We start from the raw sequence: 20782 nt of genomic DNA, 5'->3' as shown, positions 1-20782 counted from the left end.
TGGGTTTCTATGCTGATAATTGTGTTTGTCTGTCATATTTTGGTCCAGTGTCTGACTTTGAAGAGGTTCAATGAGACAAAAGCAAAAGCAGATACGTCTGAAATGTTTAGAGCACAAACTGAAAACGATCTCTTTTGGATGGCTGCACTTCAGCAACACGCAGTCCAGATTCATTCAGTGTTGAGCATGTGAACAGTGCATGATCAAGGCGGAGACAATGTGACGTTAAGTGCAGGGTGGCCAATGGCAGCGTGTGCTTCCAGCCTATGGTCGTACAGTACATACTATGAGCTCTGCCTCCTTCTTCCTCTTGGTGCAGCGATGAAAGGAGATGAGACCGCGGATGTGCTATAAAACCGTTTGTTAGACCTGAGATATTTTACCGCCAGCAAGAAGCCTGGTGAGCCCGCACCTCCCCGCTGTTTTTGTCGAAGATAGAAAATATCTGCGTCAGAGGGGGACCTGAGTTAGCTGAGGGAGAGGGGGGTTTGTCGGCCCGCTGCAGTCTGAATCACCGGAGACTCGCCCCACCGCTGGTTAGTCGTCGACGTCGTTTGTCTGTGGACTTGCGCATCCTCTCAGAGGCGAAGAGCACCGGGAGGGGACGGGGGAAAGAGCCGTTTTTTGACTACCCTGCGCTGCTTGGCAGGGTATACTAAAGAATGACCCAAAGGGACACACTGGTTCATTTGTTCGCTGGAGGGTAAGCCACATCAGTTTCCTCTATAAATTTTACCTAATTTGAAATATATATTTTGAAACATGACCCCCGTCTGCGTTATCTAGCTAACCCGCCATTTATTTTTATTTTTTAAGGCAGCGCGTGCGTGCCCTTCCAACCTTGGCGGTTGTGCGCACGCGACTGTCAAAAACGGTTCTAGTTGAACTTCCGGTTAACCTTTAAAATATTACCAGTGTTGCTGAAAGTATTCATGTGAATGTGCCAGAAAGCGCATTCGAGCTCATTATACCCAGACAGCACAGAGCAGCTCGCCTCTTATTTCATCGTCCTTTAGATGCCGGCTGTTTCTGCACAAGTGAGAGCCTTTTATTTTGATGACAAGTGGAATTCATTTCCGGGCTCGTTGTAGCTTTCTCTGAATGACTTGACCAAATGCATCTGCAACAACAGCCATTGACGCTTATTTTTCTGCTGCTATTTTGTAATTTAAGAAGTAGTTGCATAATGCTCACCTATGTGGATCCAATTAAATAATTTCTTTATTGTATTCCCAAATGAAATGAACATTTACATCTAATCCATACTGAGAAACCCCCCCCCCCCCCCCCAAACACAATTTTTCTGTCGGCTCAGTTAAAGCATTAGATTACAGTCTTGCAGATATCCATCTAATCAAAAAAGGCTTAATTAAATGTAAAAAATAAAACACTTTGAAGTTTTTGTGTTGCGTAACTACCGGCTCTGGGTGGAAGTATGGTTTAAAGAGAAACTTACTGGTAAAATTTAGTTTCTCTGCTGCTTTTCATTATGTAACAGAGCATTTGAATTTTGTACTTCAAATCTTAAAGTTGAAGCTCACACCGTAGTAAAGCAATCCTTCTGATTCATAGTTGTGTAAAGAGGCCTGACAACCAGTTCATTAAGGACAATGAAAGCACAAATGTGACATTTAAGTGGATTGGCCCAGTATAGATTTTTGTTTTAATCCATTGTCTTTAGTTTTAGTTCACTTGTTAATTTTTTTAATCTTCCCATTTAGTCTGTGACCTTCAGAATGGGGGATCCCACCATGCCACAGCACTTCTTCTTTATGTCTCTTGTTATTGCTTTTAAATCTGAGAACTACCCAAGAGACTTTGAATCAGCTTTACCCAAAAACTTGAGCTGGAGGCCTCAGCCTAGTGCTGCCTCCCACAGCCTCGCATTAGAGAGGCACACATGCAACAGCCAGTGTTGCCGAGAAAGTAGGCCAAGGGTCACCGCTGCCTCTGAGCATGAATGTGGGTTGGTCTTGTGAAAGGTAAATATAGCTGGTGCTGCTCAAAAGAGACAGCAGCAAGCGGAATTCACTGCCAGGATGTCAACATATACTACCATGGCTTCTGTAACCTTTATCCGAGTTCTATAATGTGCAACTGCGATCACCAGGAAGCACTTTTCAGCTGTGCGGTGGTTTGGTTTTGAAGCTTTGTCTACATGTCGAAAGCACTGAGTCTTTGGTGAATGCAGAGGGGATCAACAAAAATGACACTATAGCGTATGAATTATCAAATAATACACTAATTTATATCACATGAGAGTTTTCCTGGTTTTGTGTGCACATAAACACGATTTATCCCCGTGGTTAGTCCAAAAAGGTCTCTGTTAATTAATTAATTTCAAACCCATTTGATGACTAAAAATAGGTTAAGTTTGACTAAATTAAACCTCACGCTAAAAAACATAGTGTTTATTTAAATACTTTGAGAGGCCTGGTGATTTTCCTTTGGGGGAAGGCCAAAACCTGTTTGGTGGGCGCCAAAAATGTTTGTATGATGGAAAAAACAACTCATGATGCAGTTATATTTGCACACCTTGATGTGTTAGGATATAAAGTGGATATACGTTTTTGTATTTGTGACCAACTTGGTTTTTGTTTATGTTTATCAAGTGAGCTAAACAACGATCTAATTTGATGACTTCTTATTCTGGGCTTCTCAGGTGGCAAAACTCAGCAAATGAGCTGCGGTCAGTTTCTTCTGAAATGAATCATGAAACCAGCTGTTTGTTTTCATATGTCAGTATCTTGGATATCACAAAACCAGGTCGCGGTGTGTGTATGTGCCCACGCTCATAGATAATTTGGGAACAACAGATTGTGTTTCTGCTGATTAGTGTTTCAAGTGACTCGGCTTATGTTAGTATAACTTGATTTTTGCTGTTTTTGGGGGTTTTTTTGGGCGGGGGTGTGTGTGTGTGGGTGGGGGGGGGGAGGACGGGGACGTATTTGTTGCTACAACAAACTTTTTTCCCGGTCTTGCTTCTGTTCTATTTTCTCACTTTTTTCTCAATACTTGCTGCTTCTTTACTAGATGCGGTGGTACAGTGGGCGCCATTTTAACTTGTCCTCTGGAAGTGGTGAAGACCAGGCTGCAGTCCTCTTCCATTACACTCTACGTCTCTGAGGTTCAGCTCAGCACAGTCAACGGAGCCAGTGTTGCCCGTGTTTCCCCGCCGGGGCCTCTGCACTGCCTCAAGTAAGGAGAAAGATTAGCTGTGCCTAATTGATGTCCACTGAAATTAACACTAGAAAACAGTTATGATGTGGCTTCAATGTTGTCTTTTCTTGGTTTAAGTATTATTATTATTATTATTATTATTATTATTATTATTATTATTATTATTATTAGTATTATTTTGTCCATTAGCTGGCTGCTTACATTTAAAAGGTCTGTGTGTGCGTCTTATATTATTGTAACTTTAATGTAATGAGTTATTTTCTTCTAATAAAATGACTCCTTACTGGAACGTTGCATCACTGCAATAACAAACAAAACTGTGAAATGGCTCAGAAACACTGATAACAGATTTATCTTGTTGCACAGTTCCTTTAATATGTGCACCGTGAGTTGCAAACTGATGTCAAGTTGCTCCTAATTGAAAATGTTTTCTTCAAGAATGCTTGGGCTTTCCTGGGGAGTGAGTTTATTTGAATTGCCAATGCGCTTCTTTTTCTTTCTTATTTTAATAGATGTTATTGTTGTTATTAGTGCCTTTTTTGTTTTTTGGTGGATTCTTTGTTTGTTTGTTTATTTTAGAGAGCAACTTTAACCGAGACAAGAAGATAAACATTTTGGTTTCAGTGGTTATTTTCTTTGACATCTGTAGACAAAATCAATAATTTAAACCTCATGTTGACCTTATAGCTCTTTGGTTGTTTTTGATACTTTCTCTCTGAAACTTATGTAAGATATCCACAAAGAATGGTTCCTGTTTTTTAGGGGGTTGTTGTTGTTTTTTTCTTCAATATAAATGTAAGTAATCTTGTCATTGTGCAGAGTGGAATTTTGTCAGAAAGATGAAGTAAGAGTGACAGTAGAGGGGAACTCAGCATTTGCTTAGAACCTGCTGGAAGCTGATGTGGCTACTTGTAATGACCATTAACCACTGCAGGATTAGCAAGTAAATGTTCAGCTTGCCTTTATAAATATGGACCTCTACTATTGTGCCTTGGCAAGCTGCTATACAAGAGCATGTCAGAGAGCATGTCACTCTTACATAATGCATAAGCGGCTGTGTGTGGAATTTTCCACTGCTGAATGGTGCCGTTAGTTATTTTGTAAATACTTTTATATTTGACAAGCCTCTTATGTTTGGTTCTGTATCACAGGAATATAAAATGCTTTTTATATTTAGAGTATTTATAATTGGCAGGCTACACAGGCAACATGCTGATCTTGCACTTTTGTAGTTCCCCTTTAGCTATAACGTTCTTTAACCATGAGCCTAAAACTTGATTTGTTCTGACAGTAGGTCTGGGATGTTAGTCTGTCAGGCAGTGCTCTTGTCAGGATTTTGTTTAATAACAGTTGACTACTACTTCATTTGGAGAGATTGCAGCTCATGTGGACATTGTTTTGGGCTCTGTATCGGTGTTGTGGCAACATAAGTCAACTTCTTGTGTTGTCTTCAAAATAAGCAGCATCTTGCAGCAGAAGTACACCAACACTATTTCATGGTACAGAGTGGAGAAGGATGGAAGCACGAACTGCAGCATAGCTAACGAGGGGGGTGGGAGGACACACGTCAAAGTGGGTCAACGTGCAGTGTGGTGCATGCCAAGATCCCTTTTAGGGCGGAGGACACCTTCACTCCAAATCACGTGTGTTGTCTGGTTTTAGACTCATTTCTTTCTTGAGGATGTGTCATTTGCTATAAATAATGAAGAATCAGATAACATAATGAATAATAATGAAATAATAAAATGCAGAAATCATATAAGTGGGGCAGAAAGGCAAAGTCTATAAATAGAATTTTTTATTTATTTATTTATTTTTTAGCTAATTAACTTCTTCCAGAAGGATCCGAGCTATGTCCTTTTTTTTTTTTCTTATTTCTGGATTTTTATTGAATATGTTTAAATTAACTTAATGAAACATCTGCATTATCTGATTTGTGGTAATTATGAATTCACAACTGTTATTAAATGTGAAAACAATTTAGATTACGAGTTATCTTTAAACCATTCACTGTATAATATGCTCCAGTGTTTAAATAATGTACATGTTGTGTTTTGACTATAAAGTGAAATATTTCCTCATGTGTTTGCTCTTTCGACAGGTTAATTCTAGAGAGAGAGGGACCCCGTTCACTCTTCAGAGGACTGGGTCCTAACCTTGTAGGCGTGGCACCTTCCAGGTATGTGCAGTATTATCTGCAATAATGTGGGAGTGTTGTGTGTTTAAAACTGCTTCACGATTTCTTTATCAATAACACAGAAACAGAGCCCAAAGTAAGGGAAATAACCTTCACTTCCATATCTTGTGTGTCATAACAACATAAATGAGTAATTATTTTTATTTTTTTATTTTTTTTTGCGTAAGAAGCAGTTAGCTAGCAGCAGTATCATCTGCACTAGCACTGCCCTGCTATTGGAATAAAGGCATGCCTGTGTAATTTATTTTGACATGTTTAATCAAACCCTATGAGACAATTTTTCTGGGGGAAAGTCTTCAGGCTGTATTATGGGCAGCAGCTGAGCTGTTAAATTTAACTCCCGTGTGCTGTCTTATTTACTGCTGAAATACAGATAGTAAGTGCCTCAATCTCTACTGAGAATAGGTTGCCAGTCAACCAGTAGTATTAGTAGCGTCACATATACTTCAGGCTGATGTTGTTCTTCATCAGCATCACATAAATTCAAAAGTCTCCGAATCCAAAAGACAAATAAGGTTTAAAGTGACATTGTTGATTTATTAAAAAGTTACAGTGTTATCAGCCATAACAAACTCATTATGACCAAGTCAAAAACTGAAGTACAACTTTGTTCAAAATGATGTATTGAAATATTATTCAACAGCAGTCATTTTTCTTTAAAGATTTCTTTTTAGTATTTGCAGACTTTATTTGACAGTACAGTGTAGAGGAGACACAAAAGCAAAGAGAGAATGGGGCAATGACACACAGGAAATAGTCTGGAGTGGACTCCAACCTGAGCCACTGCAGTGCCCTTCAGCATATTTCCCCTGGTTGTTCAGGTGAGCTGTAGTGTTGCCCAGTTGTGTGAACATTAAATACAGTGACCTGATATTTATTTATTTATTTTATTCAGGCTTGCATTTTACACAGTGTAAAACAGCTCATATAAAATCTGCAGCCTTTATAACAAATAGTGAATGAACAGGCTCAGGCTGAAGTGGCACTTGGATATGCCTGGCCTATGTTGTTATCAGTAAAGCTGCCCTCATTTCCAAGTAGAAGAAGAAAACGCCAACAAACAAACCACAATGTTCTCAAATATAACCCTCAAACATATTTGTAGAGCATTTGTTTTAATGCAAGAAAGTACTTGGGCAATTTTATTGCTTTAAGCATTATTTGCTTTTTAAAAAAAAACCCCAAAAAAACCCCAGAATAATTTAATTACATAATGTGGGACCTTAGACACTGTGGTTAAGTGTGATCATAGTAACCAGACTTGCTAATAAGCCACACTGCTCTTTTACTGTAACATAACTGTCGAATTTATTCTCATTTAAGTCAACCCTCAATGTTCCACACAGTAAGAAAAGTAAGGAAGTATAAATGAAGAATGAATTATGTTGCAGGGCATTAGAAATTAATACATCACTTGTTTTATAAAGAATTACTGACCACTTTGAAATATTTGCTTTTAATATAATCAGTGTGTTGTTTCCATGTTAATTTGTGATCAGTCACATTATGTAGAAAGTTGGCTTCATCAACCTTGGATCTTTAGTTCCATATGTTCTACAGTTTGTTCTATTTGCTTAAACCACAAAGTCTTAACACATTCAGGCTTAAATACAATAACACAAAGGAGCAGTGGGATTAATTGTGCATGCATAATATGCTCTCAAAAAAACTCTCAGAAGTAGCATTCAGATTTACGTATTCTGTCCTCACAGATGTTAGATGAATGTTACCTTCTGTTTTGTTATAGTTGACTAAAACTACAGAAATAAAACTAGACTGAATGAGAACTGAAGTGGTTTGAGTGCTCATAGAGCGAACTAAAATGGACTAAAACATACAGAATGTACCTTTTTTATTTTTAGGCTTTAAAAATGTGGTCACATTCGTCAACACAACTGGTCTCATGAGGCTTTGGCGCCTCTATTTATTGAGACTTGGAATGCCTACACAACTTTAAATTAGATGCCTGAACAACGTGATGTTTATGTTGTGCTGACATTTTGCTCCTGACCCTTCACATTATTGGTTTTAAGGAAACTAAACACAAATAAATAAACAGCAAATAAAAACTAAAGCTACATATTTTTAGTCAATATAAACAGAAACATGAAAACCTAGAAACTAACTGAAAAAAGCAATACGAAAAACTCAAAATGGACAAAAAGTAAAAAAGCTATTCATCAAATATAACATTATAATTACTATAGCATCAGATTTATGTTACTGAGGTATTTGTGGTCCTAAGAATACAAGTGCTGATGCACATGGATGCAAGGTGCTCATTACCTGTGTATATAAATGCACACTGTACGTATGCTGTAAATGAGGTTGAGCTGCTTCTCCTTATAAGGGTTCGTTTGACTGAAATGTTGCAATTTAATAAGTATGTAAGCAGTAAGTGAGACAAAGAGTGCAGGACTGTAATTCAGTTGCTTTCACACTGAGGAATGTCTGAAATAATGGAAGACCAGGAATGTGCATGTAAACCTCTCTCAATCACAGCAGCAGCACGATGGAAATCTTTGCTTCAAATCTGTGCGGAAATGAAAAGGTTCCCTAATTCTTAGCTTATCTGCCCTAACGTCTGGATGCAGTCAATCAAATTCCCATGAAGCAGCAGCAGCAGACGCCGGCCAGCTGTTACGCTTTCATCATGTGACAGCCACTGCTGTTGTTAAAATGAAGTTTCTAAATTAAGGCAGTTGTGTTTGTGTATAATCCCTCTGCCTCCCTGATCGTTCTAGTTCTCTGTAGTTACCGCTGTGTCACCGCCAACGTCTTCTTCCTTTTCTGGTTAGTTTTGCGTATCGTCTGTGTCATGATTTCATGATACTCTTTCTCTTCTCGTGGGCCTTTCACTCTTTGTCTGCCCTTTGGGTCCATCCAATGCATCTGTGTCTGTCAGTCCTGTGTTGTTGTTGTACTGAAATGGCTGGCCATGACAGCTATAGGAAGTAGTGCTATAGGAGGATGTTATCACCAGTGTTGGGAAGGTTACATTTAAAATGTATTCCATTACAGATTACAGAATACATGCCCCAAAATGTATTCCGTTACGTTACTCAATGAGAGTAACGTATTCTGAATACTTTGGATTACTTAATATATTATTATGCTGTTTACAACTACGTGAATGTACTATTGCTGTGATTTATTACTGTTACTGAAGGTCCGCGGCTCAGAACCGTAGTAAAGGGACCTCTGGCTAATACGTCGGGCTCGTAGCCGAAAACTAGCTTTACTTTGTTGTCTGGGTCAACTTTGCTTGCGAGAGACAGAGAGAGGCGTTGAACGGCTGCTCCAACAGAACTTGTTGTTTTTGGAGGAAAACACGAACACGGTGTACACTCGAGTCTTAATAGCTTACTTACAACTGGGCTCGTCAGGCTCTCTTCTTGGCTGCAGTGGTTATTATTTTATTTACATGCTTCCAGCTCCCGTTTTTGCTCGATGACAGCTTGTACTTTCCCCTTTTCTCCCTCCCTCACTCACAGACACATAACACGGGTATGGCAGTCCATTTTCCCTGCAGCACGGACTACACTGCCTATGATGCTACATTCTTTAGAGCCACACAAAGACTGTTTGGGTTCTTTAGAACCCAAACAGTCCTGACCCACGACAATATGAAACAAGGAAGTACCGCCGTGTAATCCATTTATTTCAACAAAGTAACTGTATTCGAAATACCACCTTTTTAAACGGTAACTGTAACGGAATACAGTTACTCATATTTTGTATTTTAAATATGTAACGGCGGTACATGTATTCCGTTACTCCCCAACACTGGTTATCACATAAGAGGTGAACCTGATGAACTCGCTGGCAAATTATGTGGTTTTCCACTGCTTTATAGACAGGATATGACAACAGGAAACATGGTGGTTAATAGTTAACCCATATATAAAAATAAATAAATAAAACAACCTCAAGAAACCATTTTTAAGGTTCCACTGCTTTGTGTTTTGTGGGAATAAAGAATAGCTTTTAACTAATTTTATTCACTTTGTTTTCATTCATAACCATTAATTTAAAGAAGCATATTAGGATGCAGTTTAAAACAAATTACATTGTTTGTAACGTGGTGAAATGTTAGTATAAATAATTTTAAATGGATTTATGAGCTGCTCTCATTATTCAGAGCAGCCAGATTCATTAGTGCTCACAGTACAAACAATACACTGATCAAAATGCCACCATTAGTGTCCGACAAAATAATTGTATACGCAGAATTGTAACAAGCGACTTTAGTATAATTGAATAAAACATCTTATTACTTTATTTATCAGCAGGCGGAGGTGTGAACTCCAGTGCTGTTGTCTGCTGTGATATTTACGAAACGGCACTCTGATGCTGCAAAGCCTCTGACACTCAACAGTCCACCGTGCATGCTGCTGCCGTTCATTAACAACACACTCGACCCGATTTCTACACAGCTTGCACCACGAAAATCTCTCTTTGCTCGTGAGCTGCATACATGCTTTCAGAGCCAATCATATCATTCGTCTACAGAGCAGCGTGATTACATTTTGCATGCATGCTCTCAAATCCAGAACGAGGGCTGAGAGCAGAGGTCACGGAGTTTAATTCCAGTCAGTGTTGATTAAATCCTATGATTTCATTTATAGAAGAGCAGCTAGAATCATGGGAGGAAAAATCTGTTTCTAAAGCATGACATCTGTGCATGTGCACACTAGAGAGGCACATATTTATCAGTACTGATGTGTATTTGACTTGTTGGCTGTTATTGGCCTGTCAGCAAAAAAAATAAGAAATGCCATTTACATCTACTGCGTGTTCCCCATGTTCAGTTTGGGCAGTATTTAATTTTGTGCAACTGAAATGATGTGTTTGTACTTAATATAGCTAACTTGTTAATCATTTACACATTAAATAGCTCTGCAGGTACAGTCACAGCTAGTATGCTTTTGTTTTACATTTACTCCCTGGACACGTCATTAACTTCTTTTCTTTCCTGAGTCTTTTAGTAATTAAAGTTCTCTCTCTCTTCCGTTTTAATCGTCACACAGGGCGATATACTTTGCGGCCTACTCGACAGCCAAGGAGAAGCTTAATGGAGTGCTGGAGCCAGACTCTACCCAGGTGCATATGGTGTCGGCTGGGATGGCAGGTAATGATTGCTCCTTCCCCGCCCCCTTTCTGTCTGTCTGTCTGTTTTATCTGCCTGTCTGACTGTTTGTCAGTCTGCCTGGGCAGTGTTTCTTACTGATGGGTTTTATTTATAAAAAAAAAAAAGAAAGAAAAGAAAAAAGAATTATTTAGTTTTTCTCTATCAAACAACTTTCATTATTTTTTTATTTTGTACAATTTAAGTATCCTAGACACCACCCTTCCCCCAGACCTGACGCATGCTAAAGCTAACTGATAATGTCTGTTTTTAAGTCGGCATTACTTAGCTATTTCTTGTATAGAATTATTAATATAAACAATCATTGATTTATCAGAAAGCACAATTTAAGCCTCTTGGGATCGAACTAACCTTGATTATTGTGTATGTCAAGATAAGTTATTCATGTCTAAATACTGCAGTTTCTACAATATTTCAGAGTTCATCCTCTACTTTAAGAGGACCTTGAATCTGTAAGAGCTGAAAGGTTCTTATCACATCTTTTATTACATACCAGCTTCTTTGCAAACAATTCCTTTCTGTAACTAAACTGGGCCGATAATGCAGTATCTTATCTCTCCATGGTAGCCTTGATAGTCCCCGAATAGTTGAGGAGATAAATCCTGATATCAGCAGTGCCAGAATTTCATGTACCCATACCAGATGAAACACTTCAGGCTGCAATTCCCCCACTGCTGATCTGTATTTGGTTTTATCTGTTATACAAAAGAGAAAAATGTTACGGTCCTCAAAGTTTGGGTTGTGCTTTCCTCTTCTCTTAGCCCCGCTGTCCCTCATGTACTTCGTTAAAGTTTTTTGTTTTGAATCCCCTCCTCGCCCTTCTTTCCTCTTTTTTTTTGTTTTCTGTTTTTTAAATTCTTTAATTTTGAGGCCTCTCCAGAGGACACTGTAAATGGTTTAACATCCCAGTTGTTACTTAAACAGTGTGGTCTGGGCCCCCCTCCCCTTTGCTCTGTGTGTGTATAGAGAAGAGAACACGGCCCCCAAAGGTCAACCGGGGCCCCTGGCACTCGGGCGGACACGTCAGGTAGCACCCCATTTCTTTACACTGGTATGATGAAAACCATGGTGATTTTTCTAATTAAATTCATAATGGTTATTCATTTTAATGATATTAGCATTGCTTACGGCAGTGTGTTTGCTGCTGGTGTGTAGTTTTAGATTCATGATGAAGTTTATTATTCCTTAATCTTAACACACACCTCCCCCTCCCCTTTTTACGTGTTTCATCAATACATTAAAGGTAAAGTAATGACAGTTTTTGTTGTCAGCACAAACGAAATGCTAACCTTGTCACTGCCACAGAAGGCTGCACTCGGTGTGTTTTTCATTTTGTGTTTTGTCATCATTCATCAACACTGAGTGCTTCAGTCATTTCTTTCCAAGGAGAACTGGACTGACGGTATTTTCACATTTCACGTGTTTACTTGTTAAATTAGTTGAATTTCCTGAAGACAGTTAATTGCCTTAGCAGTTTGACCCCATCAGTATTGGCACCACTTAAAGATAAATTCATTATTGTGGATAAAATGCAGTGAAAACATACACATGTAAGTGATAAAAAGGGAAGACATCAACACACATAGAAAGAGATGGACCTTGGTGTTTAGTCTTTGTTTCATACTTATAACAGTTGCATAAATTTCTCTTGTAAATCTCAAAGAAATGCAGGTAAGGATATAAACACAGTCTGACTGTTACCACGCAAGTGCTTAAAAACTAGCTTTAAAAATTTCAGCTGTTTTAATGATGTTGTGGACTGATGTTGTGAATGTTTTGCTATGATACTAAACGTATCCCTCACTCGCTTTTTCATCTTTATTGTCTCTAAGATTATCAGTGCTTATCAGTAATAGATTTAATGCGGTGGTCAATGCCAAAACCTCAGGGACAGTTAATTGATACTGATGCTGTGAATTCGTGCTCAGTTTATAAACTAACTTTGTGAAGTCGATGTCTTTTATAGCTTCACTGCTCCTGCAGTGGGAACTTTTTGTATGGATTCAAATCTCATTTCTTTACTTAAGCTATTTTAACATATGAACTCATATGATCTGCTTCATAAGCACTCTCACTACTGTAATTCTTAGTGTGGTCTACCTGATGTTTGTGGGAGTCGACTGTGATATTTTTGTTCTACAAAACAGAAGAACAGCTTTAGACTTGGGTTTCGTTTCAGCAGTTAATCTAAAGCATGCTGCTGTCCCTGAATGTAGGTCAAACCCCTCAGGAAAAATTGCACAGGGATTATTTGAGTATTGAAGGATCATAATATACAACATGCGGCAGCGTTTCCATGTGCCTGTTGGTCTGCTAAGCCCAAGAACACACTTTTTGTTTTTAAATTTACATAAAATATAATCATTATTATGTTATTAGAAATTTAACATTTGAACAAATAGTCAAATATTGTGAGTTGATACAGTTTTAGACTAAAAATTAACTGCTCTGTGTCATTGAAGTAAATGGTAACTTAATGCACTCCCGCTGGTATAGCATGCGCCGTTTCCTCATCAAGTTAAAAGCTGGAAATAAAGTCCTGGTGGTCTTTCTCCTGTCACCCATATTCATGCACACATTCTGCGTTGTGATTGAACTATCGAGTGTATTATGCTAGCGCACCACATCCGTAAGTTAAAGATCATCCTTTTGATTTTCATACATTATTTCATTGTCATCAGTCACTTCATTCTTATCACATATTCATGCAAAGTTTCTTCATTCTCTTTATCCCTGTCACATAAAGTGTTGAGTCTGTTACACAGAACGGCAAGGTTAGCATTTCCACCGGCCTCTTTTATTTTCAGACAAGGAGTTTTAGGTTAGAAACTGATATTGGCTCAATGGTTATAAGGAACACCTCTCCAGTTTATTTTTTTATATCTTTGTGTTCTTGTGATTTTTAGCTTGCTCTCATGAGATAGAGCTGGAGGCTTGGATTGGTTTGGGCCTCTGATTAGTCGTCTTCTTTACTGCAAAAAGTGGGGATAAAGTAAAAGTAATAAAAATGTAACACAAATTAAAGCAGTTTAAAGATGGGTAAATTATACGGGTTGGGGCACAGAGTTGGGATCATAGTTTGGTGAAAGATGGAGGGTGGTATGAGTCCTTCACCCCCCATCTCTTCTCCATCTACTTCAGAAAGTGGGTTGATGTGGGTGGTTGGTGGGATTTGGGGTGGATGTGACTGCTGCTTGTGTGTGACTGTGGTACAGAAAAGCCTGTGTCTATTTTAGGGCTTTACTGTAAAGCTTTCACCCCTGCGTGATTGGGTGGGACATCCCCGCCATCTGAGCCCCCCATATCTGCAGGCTACTAGCTGCAGCGGGGAGGAGCTGGAGGAGCTTTGCCCCTCCCTCGTGAGTACACGCCATAGAAGCTACTTCATTCTACTTCCTCCTTTTTTCTTCTTCCTCCTTTTGTTCTCCTCTTCTCTTCAACAGACCTGTGTAATCCTTTCTTCTTCATGCAGTTGCCTTAACATAGGTCTCTGCTGCATCGATACACTAGACGTGACTGAGGTCTCTTCATAGCCTTGCCCTGGTCTTAGCTGTTTTCTGCAAAAGGCCATGTTTTACTTCTCACTGGTATATCCGTTTAGCACAGACTTTTAAAGAGACTTTGTGTCATTTCCTAATGATACAAAGTGCAGATTAATTAGCTTTATACCATGCACAGCAAGCTTTGCATTACTGTACATTATCTAGCATTTCTACTAATCAAGAATAGTTGCGATCAGTTACAAATTAAGCTAACATCTACCAAGTGTGTTGGCAGGCAGATAGTGAAACAGGGTTTACTCACCACGATTAAAAAGTAACGGTTACACTTTAGACTTCCTAGCAGTGACTTTCCACTAGTAAATAATTAAAGAATCTCCTTTAGACAACATTTTTCTTCACTATGCTGTAGTTGTGCTAGCTGTGCTAGTATATGGCCTACAACCTGTCTGTAGTGTCCAGTCAAGTTAACCACTGGTTCAGATTAGAATAAATATAAAGAACATGTGTTTTTAGGGACCAAGACTAAATGAGCATTGCTAACCATTGTAGAAAATCTAGAGACTAATCAAAGCTAAGGGTCAAACCTATTGTGTTGTGATGTTTATTCCTGTATGGGTAGATTTGTTTGTAAACACTGATTAAGGTGATGTGTGTAATGCTATGTTAATAAAAACGTATGAGGACAAGTTCTAATTACAAACTTATTCATTTATCAGCCACATGTAAAGGCCTAAAATGAGTTTGCTGCTTGCCTACATTTGCTGCTGTTTGCAGTTAGTTTTTATCCAGATCCATACATAAAAAAATATCTAGACAGTCATAGCTGAAAGCTGCTGCCTTCATGCACTGTTATCTGAGATCTTTTACTTCAAAAGGAGAACTGTTTACCTGTTGTTTATATGCACTTGAGTAGCATTTCATATGAAGAGGATCAATAAGTTAACAGATTAGATGTTTTTCGTGTCTGTAACTCAAAATGTTTTTTAAAAAATTCAGATTTAATTGTTTTACTGTTGTCTGAATTAATGATATCGATGTATTTTATGTAAGACTTGTAATGAGATTAAGTTAAACACCTCAGCCAGTTGATCCTGTTTCCTGAAGTGCTTTCTCACTGTATTTGTACCATGTAGCTTAATCTAGTTTATTTTAATGTGTTCTTACAATGAGTGTCTCTGCCTGTGTCTGAACCTCTGACCTCTTCTAAATTTGCCAGGGTTCACCGCCATCACAGCCACCAATCCCATCTGGCTGATTAAAACCCGTCTGCAGCTGGACTCCAGGTGAGAAACCTCAAACCCATTTTTCTGATAAGTGTAAAAATGATGGAAAAATGCGTTATTAAACGAATGAGAGTAAATTATTCTAAAAGTTATTTAATTTTAATTGAAAGTGTCTGTGTGATGGCAGGAATCGCGGCGAGCGGCGTATGAGTGCTTTTGAGTGCATACGACGAGTGTACCAGATGGATGGCTTACGAGGTTTCTACAGAGGTATGTCAGCCTCATACGCTGGCATCTCTGAGACTGTTATCCATTTTGTCATCTATGAAACTATCAAGCGAAAATTGCTTGAGTACAAGGCTCAGGCCAGCATGGACGAAGAGGAGGAATCTGTCAAAGATGCCTCTGACTTTGTAGGGATGATGCTTGCAGCAGCCACCTCCAAGACCTGTGCCACCTCCATCGCCTATCCTCATGGTAATCTTCTCACTCACTTTCATATGTTGTAGTCAAAGGATAAGGGTCTTAATATTTAATACTTCTATTGTACCCTTCCTCATACTAGCTGTGTCCCAAAACGTAGGCTGCGTCCTCCTTTTCCCCAGATTTGAAGGATGGGTCGGCTGTATCCTTCATTCATCGCGCAGCCCAGCCAATTCCAGTTTCCAAATATGGCGGCAGCTACTTAGTTTTAATATTACTCTTATTACTCTGCTTGGTTTATCAAGACATCACATATTTGCAAAAGTGCTCCGGCATTTTCGGAGACCTCTGTTACCCACCAGATCAATAGCTAGCCGGGGGTTAAATAAAACTTATAAAAATGTATAAACTTTATTAATCCCTTGGGTGGGTTCCTCTGGGGTTTTCACACAGCTGAATAAACAAACAAACAAACAGAAAACTGATTAAACAGAAGTATGAGATGGTCAAGAATTTACGGCAGTGCCCTGTTATATTTTAGATAGCAAGGAGTAGACGGCTGAGTGTATTAAACTCCACCGAGACAGCGGTGACACAAATCTGAAGGCTAGACCGTCCCATTTCACAGCCTCGCACTTCCGTCCTCTGAAGGATGTGACCTAGGTTTTGGGACACAGCTACTGTTTGTGGTTCAGCCTTAAGAATATTTATTCCCAGCAAAGAAGTAATCTTTACAAATGGATCCCGAGGGCAGACTTTTAGTTCAGTAAATTTCAGCACTTACAACTGAGGCGGATGTGTAAATAACAAATGCATAAAGTTAATTATCTATTTATGTTTTTAGTTCTTTTATTTTAAATAGTTTCCAGTTGTTGGAACCAAAATAAGAACCCTGTTTTTAACATGCTGTAAATTAAACATGCAGTCTGTACCATTACTCAAACAGGGCAATGAAAGCTGTGGTCACTGGGAATTATTTTCAGCCTTGGACTAATATTGGATAGTTATATACAGCACCAGGGACTGATTCAGAAAAAAACATGTTATGCCAAAGCTGAGTGCAATGTTGTGGATTATTTATATTTTGTAACTGTTGCAGAATAAACATGAAGCTCTATTACAAAATGTAGAAATAAATATAATGCTGTTCTGTACTTGGACAAGATTTAGACTATAGTTAGTCTGATAACTGGTTTTGTTTTTTCTTGCCATTTGTTGGTACAAATGGAATATTATTAGTATTTTTAAAGGACAGGTGAAACGTATTAGATTGGGAATCATTAGTATCCTGTCTTAACTTAAAAATGTTTATAGATAATCTTATAATACTAAGATTGTGATAATTGTGCTGAATGAGCCAGAATGCAATGCAATGTGAAAAATATGTTTCGTTTTGAGTTAGTTTAGGTCGACTCGCCACTTGTGATTGGAGAAGAAAGGGGTAAAAAAAGTCTACTTGTATTTAAAAATACTGCTATGATTCTCCACCTACATGTACAACCTGCAGCTAAATTCCTGTTTGGATTGTCTGAAGTCAACCTGGGACAAAATCAGTATCTATCATGTTGAGGGTAGTGGGTATGCCAAAAGTGAATCATTTGGAGAAATTCAACTTGGTGTCTCATGAATGGGAAATTACACAACACTCAGAGGCAAAGTCTGACACGGCCAGTGGAATATGTAACTCAAGTTTCTTCCTCTTCTCTAATTGCAGAGGTGATCCGCACACGACTACGAGAGGAAGGCAGCAAGTACCGCTCCTTCTTCCACACTCTGCTCACAGTACCCAAGGAAGAGGGATACCGGGCGCTGTACCGCGGCCTAACCACTCACCTCGTCAGACAGATTCCCAACACGGCCATCATGATGTGCACATATGAGGTGGTGGTCTATCTACTTGGCTGTTAGCCTATCGTGAATGTCTCTGCTCTGTTTAAACATGGAGACCGTTAAGTGACTGAGAAAGATGACCTTTTGCTGGAAACAGTGGCTATGAAACGTCAAAATGAAGATTAAAGGAAACCCGAAGACACTCGTGTGGACCAGAAAATGACAAATGGAAAAAAGATGAAGAAAGAGACAGGACCATATCGGCATCGTCCCCACCAGCTCCTTTTGTTAGACTGCTGAAACGGATATAGAGTAATGTTGGCAGAGGAGGTAACATGGCCAGAAGTGAGGAGGCACTGACAGGGAAGCCACAGAAACAGTTTGGCACCTTGTACAGCTGTCGACTCAAAGTTTATGCAGTGTTCGGTGGACTTAACAGAAAGGATTTAGCTGGCATCCTTCTCTTTAGACAGAAGATAAACTTCTTTTTTTCCCCTTTTTTAAAAAAAAACTTTTGTAGAGATGCCGTGGGAGGAGAATGCTTGGAGACAACTCAACTTGACAAGACAGATGGAAACTAAATGTAGGTCACTTTGAGTAATCCAAAAATCTCTGTTTGGTATGTTTAGTCTGCACTTGCCTTAGTGCTGTGATACCCCGGTACGATTAACTGACTAGCAGCTGAGGCGATGATGGCGTATGATGTAAAGACATCCCCTGAGCCACACACCGTTGCACTACAGAGAGCGTGGCTTCAAGCATTCTCCTCCTATGTCCCCTAGAGGGCCTGAATCTCATACACAGCCATGCACAAACTGGCCAAATACAATGATACACAATAATGAGCTTGTGATAGTGACTGTCACTTGAGCACATGACTGTGACACTAGTCGGTGTTGATGAAGACTATGTCAAAACGCTGGCCTCCATTCAGTGTTTTATTCCTCTGTGACGCAGTGCCTGGTGGTGACATGTTTTTGCTGAAGGTGGCCTTCACCGTTTCAGTGTCGCTTGTTTGTATTCGTTGTTCACAACAACCACCCAGCTGAAATTATTTAATTTGTTAGGGGCATGAAGCATGGGCAAAGGTATAAACACGATAAATCTGGGTGTCGATTGGGATCACTTTCTTTGAAATTGTGAGTTTTTAGTCTTAGGCGGTCTTACTAGTGCACTATTTGGTAAAAATTTAAATCCGATTGTTTCCATGGCCAGCTTTTGTCTCCGGTCACTGCTTAGGGCTTAAAAATCTTGGATAAAAACACGAGACCAACGTGTCCTGTTTCTGATGTGAAACATGCAACGCAGCAAAAGGTACCAAGTATCTTCTATTAGTGTTGCTACTTGAATATAATGTGACGGTTCGGGGAAATATTGGAGTCGGAGCAGAGTGATGGAGTTTTATCACCCCATAGCCTGTTTGTACGTGAGTGTGTCTTTATGTTTGTGTGTGTGTGTTTGAACAATTTACATGATCTGTGTGTCCGTGCATTCGCAGGCCTTTGCGCCTGCATGTATAATAAATAATAACTACTCCAGATCTCCCTCCACTAACTATTAATCCTGCAAGACACTGGTTTGGAGTACGGAGAATCTCCTTTATGATACTGGGAGCTTTCATTCCCACTCTCATGCCAGTGCTTGCTTCCAGTGGCTTCCAACTGACCCGATAACATGCACTTTTGTGGCCTTTTAGGCTTGTGCTTTGCATTTTTATTGTGTGGGCAGGTTAAACTTGTACATTGTAAAGGAAAAAAAGTATTACTGTATATCAAAATGGTATTTTGCGCAACTGTTCCTAGAGCAGATCTATTGTACAGTTAAGAGTTGTCTGTAGTTGTGAAGGATGTCCACATGGTTGTAAATAATATAGATACTGTGTATGCATATCAAATTTTTTTTCTTTTTTTCCCACCCTTAGACCCGTTTCTGATCATGCTGTAGTTTGCATTAGCAAATGATTGTTTTCATGGCTTTGACATGAATATTGATGTTGCTTGACAGATTTTTCTTGTGTTTGTGTGTTGCTGTAAGCTGTCGCGCTATCACATGCTTACACGTAGCTTGCAAAAGCTGCTCAACCAATACAAAATGTAAGCATATGAGCCACAGTATTGGTTTGTCATCCATCAAAGTGTTCCAGTTTGCAACGTTTGGATGTTTCTGTCATTTGGTCTGTTTACATTGTTTCGTACCTTCTATCAGATTTTGTTTGGTTCTCCTCAGTTTTTTTTTTTTTTTTTTTTTTTTTTAAAGAATATAAAAATGGAAGTTAATTTATTGTGAGCTTAAAAACTGGAATCATCTTTCTGTGATGGTACCATTGCTGCGTAGGATGGTTACAAATTTGTTACGGGAAAGGTTTATTGGTGAGACTGTGAAGTTGCCCGTTTAACTGACCACTTGAAGAGGTTCACGCAAAGATTACCTTTTGGTAAAATTTGGCACTTATTATCTTTCAAATTGTGTTTAAGCTTTAATCAGAATTTCCCTTGGAATACAGAATTGTGTCATCTTTAACAAAGCACTGTGCTTTTCTCCAAAGTATTTTTCTCCAGTTAAAAGAAAAGAAAATCTAATAATTGATGCATTACGTTCTTGAACACTCATTTCCCTCATTTGAGTTGCAGCATCATTTCAGAGGCAAACTGAAGTGTTGTAACTTGTAATAGTTATTGATATTTAGTCTCCACTGAGTTGCAGCCCCTCCCTCTAATTAAACAAAACAAAAAAAAATATGTTAACCAATTTTAACATCTCATGTTTTTCCTAAAAACACTAACTAGTTGTTTTTCTTCAGCTCTGTTGCAGTAATACTTGAGGTCATATTACCAAAGTGTGACATAAACAGACAACTGGACAAACAGTGCAAACATTTACATTTCGTTACCTCTCATTTCAAAGGCTGTATGCAATTTATTGTCTGTAGCCTGTGTGCTCGGTCAGAATGCAGACTCAAGCTGGGTTTACTGAAAACCCAGCTTGAAGCTTGTTCTTTTCCAGCTCAGTCATGAAAATGTTTGTTTTTGTTTTTTAAAGCAAAATTAAATAAACATGCATTTGCAACTAAACCTGTATCTATTGTTTTGTTTTTTTGTTAAATTTCTTGTACTAGCTCCAAATTGCATCTGTCGTGGGACACTTTCATTCATATGGATGTTTCTGTTGTCTTTGGATTATATTATCCTGGAACAACAGGTGATAGGTCAGAACTATTTGGGCCTCTTGAAGGGGAAACTACATGATATTAGGCAGGTGATTATATGCACCACTTCAA

At 38.9% G+C, this 20782-nt stretch overlaps 1 protein-coding gene across 1 annotated transcript; it reads left to right on the top strand.

Annotated features, from left to right (window-relative positions):
* The first annotated feature begins 294 nt into the window (after positions 1–294).
* Positions 295–20576, top strand: slc25a36a (solute carrier family 25 member 36a). The gene is made up of 7 exons (XM_006786721.3): positions 295–703; positions 3034–3198; positions 5282–5359; positions 10408–10508; positions 15246–15312; positions 15440–15729; positions 17390–20576. The coding sequence occupies exons 1-7, from the start codon at positions 663–665 to the stop codon at positions 17581–17583; spliced, it is 936 nt and encodes a 311-aa protein (XP_006786784.1). The 5' UTR covers positions 295–662; the 3' UTR covers positions 17584–20576.
* The last annotated feature ends 206 nt before the right edge of the window (positions 20577–20782 follow it).

Source organism: Neolamprologus brichardi, chromosome 18 (assembly GCF_056152115.1).
Source record: "Neolamprologus brichardi isolate AB-2024 chromosome 18, ASM5615211v1, whole genome shotgun sequence".
NCBI classification, from domain to species: domain Eukaryota; kingdom Metazoa; phylum Chordata; class Actinopteri; order Cichliformes; family Cichlidae; genus Neolamprologus; species Neolamprologus brichardi.
The sequence above is the reverse complement of the archived record's forward strand: the minus strand, read 5'-3'. Positions and strand labels throughout refer to the sequence as shown.